Genomic DNA, 18,514 nt, shown 5'->3' with positions numbered 1-18,514 from the left:
AGGAAGTAAGATCCCTCTTGGACAAACGGGCCATAGAACATGTACCCTGTTCCCTGAGGGAGGGAGAGTTTACAGCTGTTATTTTCTGGTCCACAAAAATGATGGGAGAATGTGGCTAATTTTAGATGTGCACCATCTGAACCGTACTCTTCAGACATACAGGTTCAAGATGCTCACGCTCAAGTGTATTGTTCCACAGATACAGTTCAAGGACTGGTTTGTGATGATAGATCTAAAAGATGCATATTTCCACATAGAAATATTGCCCAGTCACAGGAAGTTCCTGACGTTTGCGTTTGGAAGCAACGCATACCAATATAGTGTTTTTTTCCCTTCAGTCTAGCTTTATACCCTCGCGCCTTCGCAAAGTATGTGGATGCTGATCTGGCTCCTTTGTGCCTCCAGGGCATCCATGTACTAAACTACCTGGATGCTTGGTTAATTCTAGCACGATCTAGGGAACTGGCGAGTCAACATCGAAATGTTGTTCTCACCCACATGAGGAGCATGGGGCTCAGGTTGAACCTCAAGAAAAGTATGCTTTCTGCAGTGCAGAGGACGACTTTTCTAGGGATTATATGGGATTCTACTATGATGAGGGCATTTCTGTCCCCAAGACATGTAGGGTAAATCCTATCAACATTGAGAAGATAAAGATGGGTCTGGGCATCCCTCTAGTCTCTGAGAGACTGTTGGGGCTTATGGCAGCAGCAGTTAAAAGTCATACAGTTAGGCCTATTGCACATGTGACCATTTCAGTGGTGGCTGAAAACTCAGGGGTTTCGTCTGAGGACAAAACCTCAGAATAATCAGTGTCACACGGTGATGCCTACATACTCTGAAAATGTGGAGGTGTCCCGGTTTCTAGCCTCGGGTCACACTCTTGGGGCCTCTCTTTATTGCAACACAGTAATGACAGACGCCTCCCTCACGGGCTGGGGCATGGTCATAGATGGCTGTCCAGCTCATGGTCTCTGGAGTGGCCCTCATCTGGAGTGGCATATAAATCACCTAGAAATGTGGGCCGAATTTCTAGCACTGAAATTCTTTCTTACTCAATTAAGAGGTCACCATGTGTTAGTTGTGACAGTCAACACAGCAGTGGTGTCATATCAACCCCCAGGGAGGCTTACATTCATTATCCCTGTTCAGGCAGGTGCAACTAATTCTACTCTGGATGGAGGGAATGTTTTTTGTCAGTGAGTGCAATGTACATTCCTGGCAACCAGAATGTGGGGGAAGACATCCTGATGAGGCAGGGAATAAGGTCTCGGGTTGAGGGCACTATCCACAAATGGTGGAGACCATATGGTGGAGGTTCAGCCAAGTGGAAGTGGAAGTGTGTTCACCTCCAAGGAGACAACACACTGCCCGCTGTGATTTGCCCTCACTCCTTTTGCAACATTGGGGCTGAACACTATGTTGCACATGTGGGTGAGTTCAGGTCTGTAAGCTTTTCCCCCGATCACTCTACTCCCACAAGTTCTAGTGAGAGTTCGCCAAGACTGTCTGCTGCTAGTAGCACCTTATTGGCCAGTGTCACGCTATGTAGGCGGAGACGGAAGCAAGTGCAGGTATGCAGATCAAAGTCAATAATCCAAAGGGGAAAGGCAAAGTTTGTGGTCGTTACACAGGCAGGGGTCAGGCGATCAGGCAAACAAACAAAACTAGGCAAGGCAGATAATCGGGATCGAGAGCAGAAACAATGGTCAAAGTCACTTTGGCAAAACACGATGAAAAGGCTTGGAGAACAGCAGAGAACAAGTCAACTGAACGTTTATTTCGCGCCATCTGAATGTTCCCAAAGTCTATATGCTGTGCGTGTGTGTGTGATTGGATGCAGGTATGTGTAGTTAGAACTCCGGAGAAGGCGAGCACGCGCGTGTGTGGGAAGTGTAGTCCTCAGTGGATATGTTTGTAGTTTGCGGTGAGTCACGGTTTGGCTGTGATATGATAGAGCCCCCCCAACCCCCCCGGGCAGGGGTCCTGGAAGTTCAGGGTGTGATGCGTGAAAGTCCTTACATACAGTATCTCACAAAAGTGAGTACACCCCTCACATTTTTGTAAATATTTGGTTATCTTTTCATGTGACAACACTGAAGAAATGACACTTTGCTGCAATGTAAAGTAGTGAGTGTACAGCTTGCATAACAGTGTAAATTTGCTGTGCCCTCAAAATAACTCAACACACAGCCATTAATGTCTAAACCACTGGCAACAAAAGTGAGTACACCGCTAAGTAAACATGTCCAAATTGGGCCCAAAGTGTCAATATTTTGTGTGGCCACCATTATTTTTCAGCACTGCCTTAACCCTCTTGGGCATGGAGTTCACCAGAGCTTCACAGGTTGCCACTGGCGTCCTCTTCCACTCCTCCATGACATCACAGAGCTCGTGTATGTTAGAGACCTTGTGCTCCTCCACCTTCCGTTTGAGGATGCTCCACAGATGCTCAATAGGATTTAGGTCAGGAGACATGCTTGGCCAGTCCATCACCTTCACCCTCAGCTTCTTTAGCAAGGCAGTAGTCGTTATCATGCTGGAATACTGCCCTGCGGCCCAGTCTCTGAAGGGAGGGGATCATGCTCTGCTTCAGTATATCACAGTACATGTTGGCATTCATGGTTCCCTCAATGAACTGTAGCTCCCCAGTGCTGGCAGCACTCATGCAGCCCCAGACCATGACATTCCCACCACCATGCTTGCCTGCAGGCAAGACACACTTGTCTTTGTACTCCTCACCTGGTTGCCGCCACACACGCTTGACATCATCTGAACCAAATAAGTTCATCTTGGTCTCATCAGACCAGAGGACATGGTTCCAGTAATCCATGTCCTTAGTCTGCTTGTCTTCAGCAAACTGTTTGCCGGCTTTCTTGTGCATCATCTTTAGAAGAGGCTTCCTTCTGGGAGGACAGCCATGCAGACCAATTTGATGCAGTGTGCGGCGTATGGTCTGAGCACTGACAGGCTGACGCCCCACTCCTTCAACCTCTGCTGCAATCCTGGCAGCACTCATACGTCTATTTCCCAAAGACAACCTCTGGATATGACGCTGAGCATGTGCACTCAACTTCTTTGGTCGACCATGGCAAGGCCTGTTCTGAGTAGAACCTGTCCTATTAAACCGCCGTATGGTCTTGGCCACCGTGCTGCAGCTCAGTGTCAGGGTCTTGGCAATCTTCTTATAGCCTAGGCCATATTTATGTAGAGCAACAATTCTTTTTTTCAGATCATCAGAGTTCTTTGCCATGAGGTGCCATGTTGAACTTCCAGTGACCAGTATGAGGGAGTGTGAGAGTGATGTCACCAAATTTAACACACCTGCTCCCCATTCACACCTGAGACCTTGTAACACTAACAAGTCACATGACACTGGGGAGGGAAAAAGGCTAATTGGGGCCAATTTGGACGTTTTCACTTAGGGGTGTACTCACTTTTGTTGCCAGCGGATTAGACATTAATGTCTGTGTGTTGAGTTATATTGAGGGGACAGCAAATTTACACTGTTACACAAGCTGTACACTCACTACTTTACATTGTAGCAAAGTTTCATGTCTTCAGTGTTGTCACATGAAAAGATATAATCAAATATTTACTGTCCTGAGGAACCTTCCAATCTCTTGGTTAGCCTGTTCCACTTGGCCATTTGCTTGTGGGTGGCAGCCAGATGTGAGATTGACGGTCGTCCCCATTTTCTCCATGAAACTGGACCATACCCTTGACGTGAACTGAGGTCCTCGATCACTGACTATTTCCTCCAGGAAGCCGAAGTACCTGAACACGTGCTGAAAGCACTTTGGCTGTCATCAAGGCTGTGGGGAGGGCCTGTAGTGAAATGAGGCATATAGATTTGGAAAATCCACCGTCACTAGAATAGTCATGTTTCCCTGGGATTCTGGTAGGTTTGTGATGAAATCAATGGATATGTGGGACAAGGGGCGTTCTGGTATGGGTAGGGGATTGAGCTTGCCAACTGGAACCTTACATTGGGAACACGTTGAGCAGGAAGACACTACACAGTTTACCTCCCTTGTCATATTTGGCCACCAGTACTTAGCCCACAACAGATGGTAAGTGCGGTGCGCACCTGGGTGACCTGTGGCGACAGCCATGTGGGCCCAGACAATAAGTTCTTGTCAGTGCTGCTCAGGCACAAATTGTCTTCCAGAGGGGCATGCTGCTGGAACCTGTGACCTGGGAATGCTTGCTAAGGTTTGGTCCAACTCCCACTCCAGGCATTGACGATACAGGATGGTGGGAGAATGAACTCTTCATGGCTCCTTCGAACCTCAGTGCTGTCTAGATGAGTGAGAGCATCCACCTTAGTATTCTTGGATCCTGGTCTGTACAGCAGGGTGAACTGGAACCTTGAGAAGAATAGGGACCAGCGGGCTTGACGAGGTGACAAACGCTTGGCAGTACCTAGGTACTCTAGGTTTTTGTGGTCCATAAAAATGATGAAAGGGTGTGTTGCCCCCTCCAGCCACTGCTGCCACTTTCCCCACGTCATAGTTACTCTCTGCTGATGACAGCCTCCGTGAAAAGAAGACACTGGACCACTTTGACCTCTGACCGAAACATTGAAAGAGGTTGAAAGAGGATGGCTCCTACACCTGTCTCGGACGCATCGACCTCCACAACGAATGGCCTGGACGGGCTGATGATGTAGCACAGGAACGACATGGTATGTTTGTGGAACTCGCATTTCTCTGCTTTGACATAAAGCTGGTGCTTGAGTAGTATTTGAAGGACTTTCCGGACGTGGGGGACATGTTCCTCCGGGGAACTGGAATACATCAGTATGTCATCGATGTAGATGATGACAGTGTGTACCAGCATGTCCCTTAGGATGTCATTGATCAGACACTGAAAGACTGAGGGGGTGCTAGAGAGTCCATATGGCATTACCAAATATTCATAGTGACCTGAGGTGGTACTGAAACCGATCTTCCACTCATCTTCTCTGATACGGACCAAGTTGTATGCACTACAGAGGTCCAGTTTGGTGAAGATGGTGGCAGCTCAGAGTTGTTCTAGGGCAACCGGAACCAATGGAAGAGGATAACGATACTTTACGCAGCATTGATTAAGACCCCTGTAATCGATGCATGGCCTGAGCCCTCCTGCTTCCTTGTCCACAAAGAAAAACCCTGCTGACGCAGGGGATGTAGACGGTCTTATGTAGCCCTGCTGCAGTGCCTCCTGAATATACTCCTCCATAGCTCTCTGCTCAGTCTGTGATAAGGGATACACCCTTCCTCGAGGTGGCATAGTTCCATGAAGCAGTTCGATGGCACAGTCATATGGTCGATGTGGAGGTAATCTGCTAGCCTACTCCTTGCTAAATGCTTCCTTGAGATCATGATATTCTGGTGGAATGTGAACTGGAGTGGTTTGATCTGAGCTTTCGATGGAGGTGGCCGCCAGCTGCACCACTGGTGTCTGTAGGCAGTGTGCAAGGCAATGTGTGGACCAGTGCGTGAATTCCTTGTTTGTCCATGAAATGCCTGGGTTGTGCTCTGATCAATAAAATTCCCTGCCGCTTTACCTTTTTTTTTTTTTTTTTTTTTTTTTTTTTTGGCGGGTCTGTGCTCTATGCCTGCATCCTCCACCAATGTAAGGGAAATAGCCCGGGGGGGGTGGAGCACAGATACACAGGAAACTGGTTGCAATGATACAGTGATTAATCTTTTATTTCTCTTACGTGGTGCTGTCTGAAGTGAGGAGGTGTGTGTGGGTGAGTGTGGGAGGTTTTGTGGGGTTGTGGCTGGCGTTGCAATGCTCTCGAGGGCATGTCGGGATTCCCTAGAAGGGTGTGGGGTTTTCCCGTGCCGTCATCCACCGTCGTGTGTAAGCTCACCAGCTGGCGTCTTCGTCCGCACCCGAACCTTCGGGAAGAGAACAAGAGAGAGAGAGAGAGATTAGAGAAATTATGTTGCCGTATCTGAGGTCGGAATACCTTTAGGCAGCAAAAGGACGCGCACATGGTCTGCGAGTTAGTACTCTCCCCTGCACGGGCGGAAGAGCGTCCTCTTATACTCTTCCCCCGTCGCCTGAGTGGTGGAATTCTCCCGACTGACTCCCCAATCGCCGGCTGGTGTTGTGTTGGCGGTTCTGCCCCACCGTGACGGTCCTTCCAGCTGATATTGTGTTTGGCACGGGGATGTCCGCTTCGTGCCTGCGTGGCAGTCGGGGAAGGAGCGACTTTCTTATCCTGCGCACCGGCTGTCGGTCCGTCGCGACTATATATATAATGTGTATATATATATATATATATATATATATATATATATATATATATATATATATATATATATATATAATATATTAGTGTGTGTATATATCTGTTACGATTCAGGTCTCAATGTGGAAGCAATTGCAGATGAAGCACTTTATTTCTCAAACAAAAGGTCAGAACAGAAAACGAGATCTAAATATTAAACTAGAAATGAGGCATGAGACAAGAACCGGACATGGAAACTTAACCGTATCTAAACACTCTGTTACACCTTTACTCATTGACTTTCATACTCTCATTTACCACTGCACGAAGTGCGCAGCAACATGGGGGTTTAAATGACAAACGCAATCAAACATGAACTCAGGCAGCTGGAAACAATCGAAACACACCCTCGCACCTCCACCAATAACTAAACGGGGAAGGGACAGAACAGAAACCAAAACAAGTGCACGTGTCCGTTGTAAACAAAGGCCTTATTGTCCATGCGCACTCACAGCGTGGGCACATGTGCCCTCTGGCTCGCCATGCACGTCGCGCACCGCAGCGCCATTTGCAGGGGGGAATGTGACAATATCACACATGTGTGTGTGTGTATATATATATATTATATATATATATATATATATATATATATATATATATATATATATATATATATATATATATAGTGATGATTAACAGTGCTGGCCAGAGAAGGATGTTACTTCCTTCCAAGATTTCTTTGAGTTTCATGAAAAAGCTATTACATTTTATGCAATTTTCATTCACTTTCAGTAACAACTTTATCCTGTTCAGGACACATGAGGTAGGGATGCAATTTATCTTAGCAAATCCACCAACTGCCTTATTCTTCAGAGGTGAAAGAGGAAACTGGAAAACCCAGTGGAAACCCATGTGGAGATGGGGAGAACATGCAGAGAAACTCTACACAGATCATAATCCAGATCATAAAAGTAATATCTGAGACCTCTGTCAGTATACTAGTTTCTAGATGTTTAATGTACAACTTTATTCAATCGTCGTATACACTGCACTGTATATTGTGTATATTTGCAGATTGCAGTTGGCTGCAGTGTGCCAGAGACAGATGCCGAACGACAGGTCCATGTCCAGTATTCAGTAGACTTTGGTGTATCCTGGAAGTACCTGGTGCCACAGTGCCTTCCAGCTAACCCTCACTGTGGGGGACAAGTGTCCCAGCCTTCTGTTTTCTTTCCTGCAGAAGGCTGGAAGAGAGCTGTTTATCCTCTGCCTGACAGCCTTGCAGACACGTAAGTGCATGTTTCAACTTGTCATTCTATACAGTGTGTAAATGGGTATTCATGTTATTTATGAGAATTAGTTTTCACAGAATTGAAAATAACAAGAATATATTATAGATGTATTTTATTTATATATATATATATATATATATATATATATATATATATATATATATATATATATATATATATAAAAGCTGTATTAGGTCTCAGATCTTTTTTCTTTTAGAAGTGGCTAAAAATTTAGACCTAAAACTCACATTCTGAGGAAAATTTTATTTTTTTTCTTCCTTTGAATAACATTTATTAGATTGAATAACATTTAATAGATTAATTCCTTGTATGTAACTGATAATTTTTCATGGTAACATCTGTTTATTGATATACTATGATATAATAACATGTTTTAGCCTAGTAATATTAAATGATTTAAATGACTTGGCATTTAAAGACCCTCTTTACTGGTCTTCAGCTCAAAACAATTTTGCAGAAAATGTTTGCAAAGAAATGTCTGACTGTTCTGTTTGGTACACCACAGAGCTGTTCGTTTCCGGTTCTATCAACAACATTCAGACACACAATGGGCAGTAGTTAACATTTACATTGGACCTGCATGTGAGAACCACTGTGGAGGTCATGGTGACTGTCTAGATCAGCGCTGCCTCTGTGATCCAGGATTTTCTGGACTCAACTGTTATGCTAACTCAGTTTTGAAGGTAAAGTCTGTTTAATATATAGCATATACTCCTACCAATAAAAACCAAACACACATGTAAAGGTTTGTGTTTACACTTGTTTGTACTTTTTGTAGGGAACCCTAAAGGAGCGTTTTGAATGGCAGGGGTCCCATGGTTCACAGTGGCAAATTTTGGAGGGAGGTCATCCATGCACAGACTGTAGAGCACTGGTTGAGGGAAAGGCCCTGTATTTTACTGGAGCTAATACAAGGCAGGCTGTCACTGCTGACCTTGACCTACGTGGAGCCAAGTCAGTACTGAAGTCAATTTATAACGATATTTTTTTTTAGAACATGTCATTTATATAACATGTACTCTTAAATTTTATTCATAACTGCATGACAATGCCGTATCAGATCATGGTGGTTCAGAAAACCTGCTGACTCTCTTCCTACTCTTTTATCCTGTCTTATAATGGGGTGTCTTAGGTATGTAGAATACTGGACCAGAATTGGAAATGAAGACAATATGACTACATGTCATTATCCATCTTGCAGAAAAGAAGGTGTATTACTGGATTATTCCTGTGATGGAGGTTTGTTTTAGGCACTGTTTGTTCTTAGCCTAACACTGATGTTCATTTTCAAAATGACAAAGAATGAATTCTCCTATGCTCTGTCTCACACTCCCCCACCCCATTCTCTCTCTCTCTCTCTCTCACACACTCACACACACACACACAAAGGTATATCATGGACACTCCTTCATGAGATGGATTATTTGAAGTATTTGTCAGTAAGGAGAGATCACATTCTGTTGCCTGAAGGAGCGCTGACCAATGCTACACGCCTGCGTTGGTGGCAGCCATTCAAGGTCTCTTCAGGTTTGGTAACCCCCAATCCTGACCGTGCTCAGTGGGCCCTAGATAACATTCTGGTTGGAGGCTCTGAAATCAACCCCAGCACTCTCCTGGATACCTTCGATGAAGGTACTAAACATTTTGAATGGTACATTGTTTGCTGAGTATAGTTTTCTCATTATAGACAGATTTATGATACAGTGCTGTGAAAAAGTATTTTCCCCATCCTGATTTCTTCTGTTTTTGTATATATTGTACACTAAAGAGTTTCAGAAATGAAAACAAAATCTAAGATAAAACAAAGGCAACCTGAGTAAACACAAAATGTAGTTTTTAAATGATAATCCTATTTATTGAAGCAGAAAAGTTATCCAATGCCAACTGGGCCTGTGTGAAAATATATTTTCCCCTGTAGTTTGTAATTCCCCAATCTATGACATGGGTTCAGATGGACTAGACGCATCCACGCCTGATTAATGCAAACCATGTTCAATCAAATCAACACTTAAATAGCCGTATTGTCTCCTGTCAATTTACATATGTTGCCCTCCACTAATATTCGCACCCTTGGTAAATATGACCAAAGAAGACTGAAAAATTGTCTTTATTGTTTAACCTTTTAATCTTTTGTTAAAGAAATTCACAAAAATGGATCCAAAATGGATATCAAACAATTGCAAACATAACAAAGGTTTATCCAAAAAAATTATCGTTGTTAAATATAGGTGTGCAACAATTATTGGCAACTCTTTGAACTCATATCAGAAAAATATATTTGAAGTATATTCCCATTGATATTTGATATTTCTTGTTACACCTGGGTTACTAGGAACAGGAAATGGTTCAACCATGGCTTCCTGTTTCACAGGGGTATAAATATGAGGTAACACATAGCCCTAATTCCCTTAGTCATTCATAACAATGGGTTAGACAAAGGAATATACAGTAAATCCGGAAAGTATTCACAGTGCTTCACTTTTTCCACATTTTGTTATGTTACAGCTTTATTCCAAAATGGATTAAATTAATTATTTTCCTCAAAATTCTACAAACAATACCCCATATGACAACGTGAAAGAAGTTTGTTTGAAATCTATGCAAATTTATTCAAAATAAAATAAAAAAACAAACAAACAAAAAAAGCACATGTACATAAGTATTCACAGCCTTAATACTTTGTTGAAGCACCTTTGGCACCAATTACAGCCTCAAGTCTTTTTGAGTATGATGCTACAAGCTTGACACACCTATTTTTGGGTAGTTTCTCCCATTCTTCTTTGCAGGACCTCTCAAGCTCCATCAGGTTGGATAGGGAGCGTCGGTGCACAGCCATTTTCAGATCTCTCCAAAGATGTTCAATCAGGTTCAAGTCTGGGCTCTCTCTGGGCCACTCAAGGACATTCACAGAGTTGTCCTCTAGCCACTCCTTTGTTATCTTGGCTGTGTGCTTAGGGTCGTTGTCCTGTTGGAAGATGATCCTTCACCCCAGTCTGAGGTCCAGAGCGCTCTGGAGCAGATTTTCATCAAGGATGTCTCTGTACATTGTTGCCTTCATCTTTCCCTCAATCCTGGCTAGTCTCCCAGTTCCTGCCGTTGAAAAACATCCCCACATTATGATGCTGCCTCCATCATGCTTCACTGTAGGGATGGTATTGGCCAGGTGATGACTGGTGCCTGGTTTCCTCCAGACATGACGCTTGCCATTCAGGCCAAAGAGTTCAATCTTTGTCTTGGTCTTGGTCTGAGAGTCCTTCAGGTGTCTTTTAGCAAACTCCAGGTGGGCTGTCATGTGCCTTTTACTGAGAAGTGGCTTCCGTCTGGCCACTCTACCATACAGGCCTGATTGGTGGAGTGCTGCAGAGATGGTTGTTCTTCTGGAAGGGTCTCCTCTCTCCACAGAGACACACTGAAGCTCTGTCAGAGTGACCATTGGGATTTTGGTCACCTCCCTGACTAAGGCCCTTCTCCCCCGATCACTCAGTTTGGCTGGGCGGCCAGCTCTAGGAAGAATCCTGGTGGTTCCAAACTTCTTCCATTTACGGATGATGGAGGCCACTGTGCTCATTGGGACCTTCAATGCTGCAGAAATGATTCTATTCCCTTCCCCATATCTGTGCCTCGATACAATTCTGTCTCTGAGGTCTACAGACAATTCCTTGGACTTCATGGCTTGCTTTGTGCTCTGACATGCATTGTTAACTGTGGGACATTATATAGACAGGTGTGTGCCTTTCCAAATCATGTCCAGTCAACTGACTTAACCACTGGTAGACTCCAATCACGTTGTAGAAACATCTCAATGATGATCAGTGGAAACAGGATGCACGTGAGCTCAATTTTGAGTGTCATGGCAAAGGCCGCGAATACTCATGTACATGTGTTTTTTATTTTTAATAAATTTGCAAAAATTTCAAACAGACTTCTTTCACATTGTCATTATGGGGTATTGTTTATAGAATTTTGAGGAAAATAATGAATTTAATCCATTTTGGAGTAATTCTGTAACATAACAAAATGTGGAAAAAGTGAAGCACTGTGAATACTTTCCGGATGCACTGTAGCTGTGATGTGCAGCAAAAGGTTGTTGAGCTTCACAAAATGGGAAGTGGGTATAAGAAAATAACACAAGCATTGAAAACGCTTTTCCACCATCAGGGCAATAATTAACTTAATTAATAATTAAGTTTCAATCAACTGGAAATGTTATTAATCAACCTGGAATTGATCGTGTGTCTGTGTTGTCTCAATGCACTGTGAAGAGGATGAAGAGAATGGCCAAAAAATCTCCAAGGATCACAGCTGGAGAATTGCAGAAGTTAGTTGTGTCTTGGGGTCAGAAAGTCTCCAGAACTACAATGCGAAGTCACCTCCATCATGACACGTTGTTTGGAAGGTTTTCCAGAAACAAGCTTGTACTCTCATCCAAAAACAATCTGAAGCATCTTCAGCTTACCAGACACTACTAGAACTTAAAATGTGATCGGATTCTATGGTCAGATGAAACCAAAATAGAGCTTTTTGGCAATAAATACCAGAAATGGTTTTGGCATGCACAGAGAGGTAGCCATGTAGAAAAGTGCATCATGCCCACTGTTAAATACGGTGGTGACTCTTAAATGTTTTGGGGCTGTTTTTTTCTGTCAGAGGACCTGGAAATTTTGTTAGGATACATGGCATCATGATTGCCTTAATGGAGGAATGGTTCAGATCCCTTGCCATATATTTTCTAACCCCATCAGGCATTACAGGAGAAAACTCAGAGCTGTCATCTTGGCAAAGGGAGATAGCACAAAGTATTGACTAAAAGGGGTCAATAATTGTTGCACTTGTGTACTTATCAAAGATATATATTTTTATAAACTTGTGTATTGTTTGCAATTGTATCCATGAGGCAGAGTATATTTGTGAATGTTTTTAACAAAATATCAAAAAGTTAAACAATTCAGACAATTTTTCACAGCCTTCTTGCTCATATTTACCAAGGGTTCCAATATTATTCGAGGGCACTGTTGTCATGATATGGAGGTTGAAACAGATGCAAGTGCAGAATATACACGTTTAATAAAGAACCAAACAAACTACAAAAAAACACTATGACTTGGAGGCAAAACACTGAGGAAAAGACTAAACATAAACCAAAGAACAAAACACAGCGACAGGGACAAAGGCAAAGAAAGACAAACGTAAGACAAGGAATGCAGTGCAAACTGTGGCTGTATACATGAGTGCTCGTTAACAGAAATGTGATTCAGGTGCAGGTGGCCATGTGACTATGATGCAGTGGCTGCTGAGAACTATAGTTCAGAGTTCTTTCTCTGATTTCATGAAAACTGTATTGTATCCTGTCAATTTACACATCCCAGGTACTTCACTTCTTGTTTAGAGATGATAATCATATCCCCAACCTTCATTTCTAACCTAGAACTTTTTGTTTTACTTTAGCACTCCAACCAAATAATATAGACTCTAGTTTTCCCCAGATGCAAAGAGAGCCTATTGTCTATGAACCATTTAGAAACCATTTCAATCTCTCTGCTTTGCTCGGCTTCAACAATTTCTTGCTAATCATGCAAAACAATTATTACTGCATCATCTGCATGTAATAAATGTTCATTGGAACAGGCGATTTTTAAGTCATTAATATACAATAAAAAAGTAATGATCCTAAAATACTCCCCTGTGGAATGCCACATGAAATAGGTAAACAAGCAGAAAACACACCATTAAAAGTCAACCATTTGACCTCTATTTGCAAGGTATGACTGGATCTACTCACATGCCTTTTCAGGAAACCCAATGCTTTAACTTTTGAAAGCAAAGTAGCATGATTAACTGTGTCAAAACTCTCAAATCACTCAAAACTCTCCATAATTTTTTTGTATCTTGCCTGATTTTGCTAATCTTGTTCTTAAATAAATATTTTGGCTTCTTTTATCTTATTTCTTACCTCATTTCTTTTAATCTTAAACTGCTCAAAGTTAGAATCATTCCTGTCCCCTTTAAATATATTAAAACTCTCATTACGAACCTTTATTACCTTAATTATTTGTCATCCAAGGTTCAGTCATTTGCTTAATTCTTATTTTTTTAGAGGAAGCCACTTTATCCAATACTTGAACCTATCCCAGGCCATCTCCACATTATCACACTGCATCACCACTGCCCAATCAACATTATTCAATTCCTCCATAAATACTTATGGTCTATATTTCTTAAGAGATCTAATTTTTACTGTATTATGGCACCTAATAGTATCTCTGTTTATTTTTCTAGTTAGGTAAATTACACAATGATCACTAATACCAGAATCCAAAACACCACTTACTTTCTTAGTGTAATCCGATACCAATGTAATGTCAATGATAGTTTGGGTTTTAGGAGTAATTCTAGTTGCATCAAAAATAATCTTTCAAAGCATATGAGTTACGAAAAGAACTAAAATGTTTAATATGTAGAATCCTTTTTATTCATATCCGTATTTAAATCCCCGAGAATAATAGTCTCTTGACCTATATTGTACTTAGATCCAATTAAAGACTCTTCCAATCTCTCAGAAAAATCATTCCAATCTGGAGTACCATAACAAATTCCCAGTAAAATGTACTTACTCTTGGGTATAAACATTTCCAACCAGACTGCTTCAACTGCAGCATTGTCCAAGTCTTTTCTCTCCTTCAACATCAGAACTGATCTAATATAGGCACATACACTTCCTCCTTTATTATTTCGGTCTCTCCTTGTCAGACTATAGTTGGCTATATCTATCTCTGAATCCAGCCAGGTTTCACTGCAACTAAAAAAAGGCACATTTTCACTTACCTTGGGGAGCAGACTCCGAATGTTGAGATGAACCATGGGCAGTCCCTTTGAAACACAAATAGATCTTACAGTCCGGTTGTTCACGCTGTAGTCCACCATCTTCCACCTCTGGTTCCCCTAATCCTGGAATCCTCTGTATCCTCCCGGGTTTATTTGATGTTAAAAAGTATCCTGTATCCAGTTTTCCATTCAAATTAAATCCCTTTACTCATAACAGTTAAGTTTCATTCCACTCGTCCACTGTAGCACTCCACTCGGCAGTGATTTTCCAAATGCTGACCATGCTCAACAGCCAGAGTGGGGATTTTCACAACTGAGTTCCCCATCCTAACATCCTTATTGTGACTTAAAACAGGATCAGGGCACTGATGTATGTCTCCTGACATAAGGAGACATAACATTATAATTAACAAGTCATATATTGGCGTATATAAAACACGCTTACCAAAACCAAAATGTTCGCTTTCATAATGGTCTTGTGTAAAATAACTATGGCTATATAAAAAATACCATCATCTTCATTTAAATGGTGGAACAAGGTATACAAAAGTGAAAAACTGAACAGCATGATTACCACTCCACACCTGCTTGCCACCTTTTGGCCTGAGTGCCAGGCACTTCTGAAGTACATTCTGCTAACCCAGAAGAACATTAATGCTCATCTGAATTTTGTCAAAACACACTTTGATGATCCTCAAACCTTTTGGAAGAATGTTCTGTGGACTGATGAGTCAACTGTTTGGAAGACAGAAGTCTTGTTAAATCTGGCGTAAACCAAACACAGAATTCTACAAAAAGATCATACCTACAGTCAAGCATGGTGGTGGAAGTGTGATGGTGTGGGAATGGTTTGCTGCTTCAGGGCCTGGGCAACATGCAACAATTGAGGAATAATTATGCTTTCCATCAGAAAATCCTAAAGGAGAATGTCCGGTCTTCAGTCCATAAGTTGAAACTCAAGCGCAACTGGATTATGCAGCAAGACAGTGATCCAAAACATAGGAATAAATTATAGACCTAGAAGTAAGTGAAAGACTTATTTCCAGTTATTGGAAGCATTTGGTTGCAGTTATTGCTGCTAAAGGTGGCACAACCCGATTTTAAGTTTAAGGGGGCAATTAGTTTTTCACATTGGTGATAGGTGTTGGATAACATTTTTTGCTTCAGTAAAATAAAATAAAAAACTGTATTGCATGTTTACTCAGGTTGCTTTTGTATTTCGTTTGAAGATCTAAAACTATTTAGTATGAGATGTACACAAAAACAGAATAAAGAATAAATCAAATAAAAGGCAGATACTTTTTCACAGCACTGTAGCTTGATTTGGAAAGCCACACAGCTTCTTAACCATCCACATGAAAACATAAAGAACAAAAAAATTAAAGCATGTAGAAATAAGTTTTCTGATCAATATTATGCCATAAGAAAAATACATGTGCCTATATATTTATTAAATAACCATATTTCTCTCTCTCTCTCTCTCTCTCTCTCTCTCTCTCTCTCTCTCTTTCTTTCAACACTCTCATCACTCAACAAACCCTCAGAGGGTATATCTCATGAAGAAAACTGGAGTTTCTATCCAAATGGTGTGCGAACAGCTGGTTTTTGTGGCAATCCTTCTTTCCATCTTTACTGGTCCAACAAAAACCATGATGGAACCTACAACATCTTGGCTACTCAAGAGCTAATTGTCCAACCAGGATACATCTTGCAGTTCAAGGTCAGCACTGCATGTTATAATTATATAATACTTTTTTTTCTTTTTTTTAAAATAAATTTTGACAGTAATACATGTAAATGTTATTTTTTAATTTATATAGCATATTTAATATAGTGATGTTAAAAATGTCAAATTTCTTAGCAAAACATGCTTCAGATAAAGCAAGTTATTGTAATAGATAACAGAACCATGAAGCAAGAATAATTCATAGAAGAAAATAAATAATAAAATATAGCCAGAAGTGGCAATCAGCAGTCCAAGCACACCTTTGCAAGTAGTCAACATATTCCAATTACTACCATAGGATATTTTATTATTGTCCATGAATCTCAGCAGAATAATATTTTGTCTTGAACAGAGCTTTTTGCTGATTCATTCATAATAGTTATCATTCAGTATATCTTAGTGTCTAGAAGGGATATGACCAATAATCTTATTACAATGTATTGTGCCATTTTATGTTGATAGTGATCAATAATAATTTACGGATATACCGTATTTACTGATGTTTAATTATAAGTCTGGATGGAAAATTGAGAAATTTAAGAAGGAAAATTTATAAAATGTATCAGAGTGTGGCTTTACATTTATTAGCTTTAGAACCTACAACACCTTTAACACCTTTCACTGTCTTCACAGTCAACAAAAAAGAAATATACTGTATGTTAAAGACGTGAGGTAGACTGTTGGAATATTTCAATTTGGAATTATTCACCTTCTTGGAGCAGTTGTCTTAGAAGGTGCCAGAGGGTACCCACCAGCCTTCCAGGTTGTTTTGGAGTGTCTAGTAGAAGTTTTATTGAGAGAGACAAATTTAACTCTCATTTTGGAAAGGACTTCACCTTTGCATTGGGTGAGGTTGGGGACATTAACCATGTTCTTGTTCTCAATCGTAGAGCCATAAGTAAGAATCAGTGCCTGTCATTGCGGAAAGCCTAGGATGCACTGGTGGACACCAGTGCTGTTGAGCAATAAAAGGGGTATTTTAGGGATCACCTTAAGCCAGTGTACATGTGCTCCCTTAAAGAGGCACTGCCAGAAATCTCTGGTCTTTTGAGTCCATCTTAGAGGTTGAAGTTTATATGGCAGTTAAAATCCTATAGTGGTAAGGCTGCTGGGGTGGATTGGACAAGGTAATGGTCAATAGTCAATATTGCTTGGTGATCTGGAGCTATGCCTTTCGGCTAGCAAGAAGTTCACACTTCTCAGTCTCCAAAAAAAGTCTATGCCATGTTTCTGAAGCAGAGACTCCATTCAATAGTTGAACCTGGGATTCAGGAGGAGCAAAGAATGTTCCAGTCAGGCAGTGGAAGTGTGGACCAGCTCTTTAGTTTACTGTCTCAACATAATTTTTGGTAAGAGGTAACGCAGACTACATGGCTTCAGGGTTGCTACTTTGTGCAGTCTGGGATCTGTATGGGTGCATTTAGAATGGCATTCTCATTTAAGGTAGGTCAAAATCATTTAAGATAGGTGCTAGTTTCAATGATTTGTGTGTTTTTCATGATTTTCAATGATTTTCAATTATTTGACTTCACTCCTGTTCATGGTTTTCATGGACAAACTATCACGACACAGCCAGGGTTGGAGATGTGTCCATTAAGAACATTCATATTATTTGCATGAGCACTGAGCACCCTTGAAATCATTAAGTTGTTTTTGGTGTATAGTGTCCTTCTAGTTTTTGGACAGCTTTGAGTATTATAGCACCGACTTTATAATGATTATACAAAAACCTAGGGACTAGTTTGAAAAATCAGTTTCTCATATTATGCAAATTATTTAAAGATCAGGATTGACAAATGCTTTTGTCTGCACAATTAATTTTTTTAAATTATTATTATTATTATTAATAATAATAATAACAATAATAATAATAATAATAATAATAATAATAATAATAATAATATAGCTGCATGATCAACATAAATGTAAGTGCAACTTTGGACAGTAGGTGGTGCTAGAGGGATTGAGTTAGATGCCAAAATTGCTGTGTTTAATGATCCGATTCTCGTTTATCAGTGTGCCAACTTATTACCATATGGGGAGTTAGAAAATGTAAACTTTCAATCATAAAAAAAAAACATTTATTTGAAAAATAACTAAAAATAGCTACTGCTTAGAAATTTTGCATGTGATGCTTTTCTGAAACTGCTCAGGTAGCATCAGGGCATGATGGTTATCATGCAAGAAAGCGTTCAAGAGTTATAAGTCAAAAAAGCTGGTTTTGCTATCTCCTGACCAGTAGGGGGCAGTGGGCCAAATCTGTTCAGATCACCTCAGGGCATAATGATTATGAACCTTACCAAGTTTCATCACAATCCCTCAAAGCATTGCGGAGAAACAGCCTCAAGTTCAATTTTGCGTGTTCTTCAAATTCGTTAAAGCGCCATTCGAAAATGGTATGGTTTCTCAGAATTCTGTGAATATATT

At 41.0% G+C, this 18,514-nt stretch overlaps 1 protein-coding gene across 1 annotated transcript in view; it reads left to right on the top strand.

The window, feature by feature from the left end:
• reln (reelin) overlaps nucleotides 1–18,514 on the top strand; it is a 610,589-nt gene that overhangs the window by 489,497 nt on the left and 102,578 nt on the right. The window contains exons 52-57 of the mRNA XM_053678020.1: nucleotides 7,301–7,515; nucleotides 8,045–8,222; nucleotides 8,318–8,493; nucleotides 8,672–8,778; nucleotides 8,929–9,171; nucleotides 15,906–16,081. Coding sequence (XP_053533995.1) covers nucleotides 7,301–7,515; nucleotides 8,045–8,222; nucleotides 8,318–8,493; nucleotides 8,672–8,778; nucleotides 8,929–9,171; nucleotides 15,906–16,081 — 1,095 coding nt within the window. The remainder of the gene's footprint in view (nucleotides 1–7,300; nucleotides 7,516–8,044; nucleotides 8,223–8,317; nucleotides 8,494–8,671; nucleotides 8,779–8,928; nucleotides 9,172–15,905; nucleotides 16,082–18,514) is intronic.

This window comes from Ictalurus punctatus, chromosome 4 (assembly GCF_001660625.3).
Source record: "Ictalurus punctatus breed USDA103 chromosome 4, Coco_2.0, whole genome shotgun sequence".
NCBI classification, from domain to species: domain Eukaryota; kingdom Metazoa; phylum Chordata; class Actinopteri; order Siluriformes; family Ictaluridae; genus Ictalurus; species Ictalurus punctatus.
The sequence above is the reverse complement of the archived record's forward strand: the minus strand, read 5'-3'. Positions and strand labels throughout refer to the sequence as shown.